The 3532-nt window shown below is 64.6% G+C and overlaps 1 protein-coding gene across 1 annotated transcript in view; it reads right to left on the minus strand.

The window, feature by feature from the left end:
• Positions 1 to 3532, minus strand: part of Fgf3 (fibroblast growth factor 3) — a 25594-nt gene that overhangs the window by 7218 nt on the left and 14844 nt on the right. The window contains exon 2 of the mRNA XM_015503060.2: positions 92 to 245. Within this exon, the coding sequence (XP_015358546.1) occupies positions 92 to 245 (154 nt within the window). The remainder of the gene's footprint in view (positions 1 to 91; positions 246 to 3532) is intronic.

The following is a 3532-nucleotide window of genomic DNA, read 5'->3' on the forward strand; positions in this document are numbered from 1 at the left end:
CTCGGAAAATTATAGACCCAGGCCTTGAGGCGGCCGCCCCAGGCCCTGTCACCCCCTCCCGCCCCCCATCAATCCCCCTGCACAATGGCACCGTGGCGATGACTGATGTCCGTGAAAACGACTTGCGGGGAAGTCGCTCTGGCAAACGCCCATTAAAGACGGCGCATAATGACGGGGCCTGCGAGGGCGGCGGAGGGAAGGTCTGCGCGTGGGGGACCCGGGGTTGGGTCTGCGTCCCCCGCTTCCTGCAGGAGCAGCAGAGCTGTCCTCAGCCGCCAGAGGCCAGTTCCAGGACCCTACCCCCCCCCCAAGGGGGTGGCTGATTGTGTAGCTCCCCAACTCGGCAGACCTCCGGGCACAGAGGAGGTTGGGGCACTCTGGCAGGCCGTGGCCGGGAGGGTCCAGAGAGGGGGCTGGGAGGGACAGAGAGCCAGAGAAGGGGACACAGAGACAGAGCCCTAGAGAGTCAGGTAGAGACAGGATCAAGAGGTGGCGATCCTGAGAGCGGGCGCAGGGCACCCCAGGGAGGGCCTGGAGAAACTGGGCTGGCCCATGAGGGGGTGAGAGGAGAGGTGGCCCAGGGCCAGGGAGCATCCCCACCCTGCCCAGAGCAGCAGTGCCAACACCAGAGCATGGCACTCCAGACCCTAGAGGGGTCAGCCTGCATCTCAGCTTGCTGCTAGAGGGATCCCAGAAAGAGGGGCTTCCGGTAGTGCCAGGAAAGCCACATCTCCACGCCCTTATCTTGCTTCCCTGGTCTCTGTCCCCAGCGTCCCCAGCCACTGTGATACAGGCAAGCAAGCTCAAATGGGAGATTGGGGTGGGGTGCCCTCTGGGGTCCAGTGGTCAATCTAGGCCACAGCCTTGGCTCCAGGTTGACCAGGGCTTAGGTGAGCGAGGTGGTCTTATCCCTTCTGTTTGGGTCAGGATTGGGGTCCTGACCCCAGGACACTCCCACAAGCTACACACACCCACTGGCCCATTGGCAACCACCGTGACCCAACAGGCAGAGCAGTGTGTGCTCCAGGGGCCCACTCCAGCCTGCTGAGTGCCTGAGTGCCCAGGGGAGAGCACCCCAGGCTGTCCCTCATACCTCAGTCCTGTCTGGGACCTGTGCAGCTCACCCAGGGCTGGCTCCAGAGCCCTTGGCCAGTCCAAAGACCCTGCCATAGTTGCTGGAGCTTCAGCTCTTAGTGATAGAAATGGCTTTACAGTGGGCAGGACAGCCCTGGGGACTGGCCAAAAGGAGGGCTTGCCCGGTGGGTTCCCCTGTGCTGACCTGCACTGGCACTCTGGTCACTTGAACTTCCTGAGGGAGCCCAGGAGGTTTACATAAGTCTGCTCTGGAGTCAGTCGCTCCCTCTGCATGGCGGGCGGGGGGCAGGGGGCATGGGTTCAGGAGAGGGCAGTGGAGGAAGGAAGGAAGACTGAGTCAAGTTCAAAGAGGAAGTGAGAGAGACCACGGGGGCCGCCGGCTTCGGGGGGAACGGGGCTTCCCATACAGCCCCGGTTTCCCCCTTTGTGGGTGCTCCTGGCAGCCTAGCCTCTGTCCTGCTCCACACCTGGGTCCCCACAGTTCCCAGGGAGGCCCTGGTACTGGTCTCCAGCCCTGCCCACTGCTAGGGGTGGGCAGGGGTCACTGCCCCGGAGCAGGGGCCCAGGGTGGCTCCCCCAGGAGGTGTGGTCTGCTCCTCAGTGAGGCCTCGCCTGCTGGGCAGCCTGGGGCTCCCAGGACGGACCATGATGAGGGTGAGAGGGTGGCCTTGGCCAGGCAGCACTGCCCGTCTGAGATTCTCGGGCACGTGCTGTTCCAGATTCAGAACCAAACCCTCAGTCGACAGGCCCCTGCCGAGTTTCCCTGCCACGGGATCAGCGTCGGCTCAGGGCGGCCCTAAGGTGAGGACCACACCTTGTCCCTGGGTCCCTGGAGGGGAGACGGCTCAGAGAGGCCCCGACAGCAGGTGCTGGCCACCGGAGTCTCCCGTGACCCTGGCTTTCCGCACGGTCCTCTCCCCAGTGACCTGAGCAGCAGAGACCCTGGGCCAAGTCCTGCTTTCTCATGGCCACACATCTGGCCCGTCCGTGCACCCTCCGCACCTGAAGTTAGGAGTGGCGGAAAACCCGGGCTCCTTAGGCCCTGTCCCAGGCCTGCGGCGGCCCACTTCTCCCAGAGCCCACAGGCCCTCGACACCCAGTGAGGCCTTCTTTCTCTCAATTGCCCAACTTCCCAGGCCGAAGGAGCCCCCCCGAATCCCCCCTTCGGGCCTGGGTTGGCCGCGAGCATCACTGGGCTGCCAGGCCCTGGTGCGGGCCCTGGCCGAGGAGTCCCTGGCCGCCTCCACAGCTTCCTGCAGGGCAGGGGTCTCTTGGGCAAGTCTCGCTGGCCTGGGCCAGGCTGGGCCGAAACACCCACGCAGCCACCTCTGCCCACCCCTTCCGCGTGGAACCAGGTTGGGGGCACATTAATAGTGACCCTGTTAATTGCTTCCAAATGGTCAACTGTAGCCATTTGACTAATTGGTCTCTTCCAGACCCTGACCTGGCCAGCCCCAGGCCTGGCCCACGCCCTCTTACCATCAGTCCAGGGCCTCTGCTCTGGGTCTGCCCCCAGACCCTCTCAGCCCTCTCTGGTACCTGAGCCCAGGCCACCCACTTCCAGCCCCTTCCCCTGGACAGAGATGAAGGAGGAGAGAGCACAGGGGACAGTGTCTTGTGATGTGGTCCCAGCCACCAGGGACTGTCAGATGTGGTACTGGCCCTAGGCCCCAAACTTGCTCTAATTACGCCCCCGAAGAGGAGTAGAAGAGAGAGCCAGTCCTCTACGTGCTGGCTGGGGCCAGTGAGTCTCCTGAACCCTTGGAGCTGGCCTGCTCAGCCCTGCCTTACAGATGAGAAATGGAGGTCAGAGAGGTGAATTGACTAACCCAAGGTCACACAGGCAGAGAGGAGGCCAGCTGACTGGAATCCCCACGCTCCTCCCTCAGCTTAGGGCCCCTGGCTTCCCTCTTCCAGCAGGCTGTGGGGCCCAGGGCCTAAGCATCCTGTCGCCTCAGTACCCACCTTGGCTTCTGGCAAGGGGACAAGCCGCAGCAGGACAGGGGTGGTGCCCAGAGGCCAAATCTCCATGCTCATGGGGCTAGTCCCTGCCCAGTAGATCCAGTAGAGGCCACGGAGGGGTCCTGCCCGGGCCACACAGTCAGGGCACAGAGGGCCTTCTCACCAGCCTGGACGGGACAGCCCACTCTCCCTTCCCCTGTGAGCAGGCCCACGGGCCGAGGAGGCTCTCCCACTCTGTGGAGAGCAGACACAGGCCCCGGGCAGCGCCAGGCCACCCCGCTCCTAAGAGGCAGAGCCGGGCCCAGGGCCTGCAGAGCCCAGCCGCTGGGGTGGGAGGGGCTCCCTGCTGAGAGCCCTGGGCCAGCACCTGCTGGGGGGGGGGACACCAAATGTCCCTGAACCCTGGACCTGTCTGTGCCCAAGGACGGGGAGGGCTGCGGGGCAGAGAGGAGGGCCCTGCCGGGCTGCGGTCCCC

The sequence above is a fragment of the Marmota marmota genome, unplaced genomic scaffold, assembly GCF_001458135.2.
Source record: "Marmota marmota marmota unplaced genomic scaffold, marMar, whole genome shotgun sequence".
Lineage (NCBI taxonomy): Eukaryota > Metazoa > Chordata > Mammalia > Rodentia > Sciuridae > Marmota > Marmota marmota.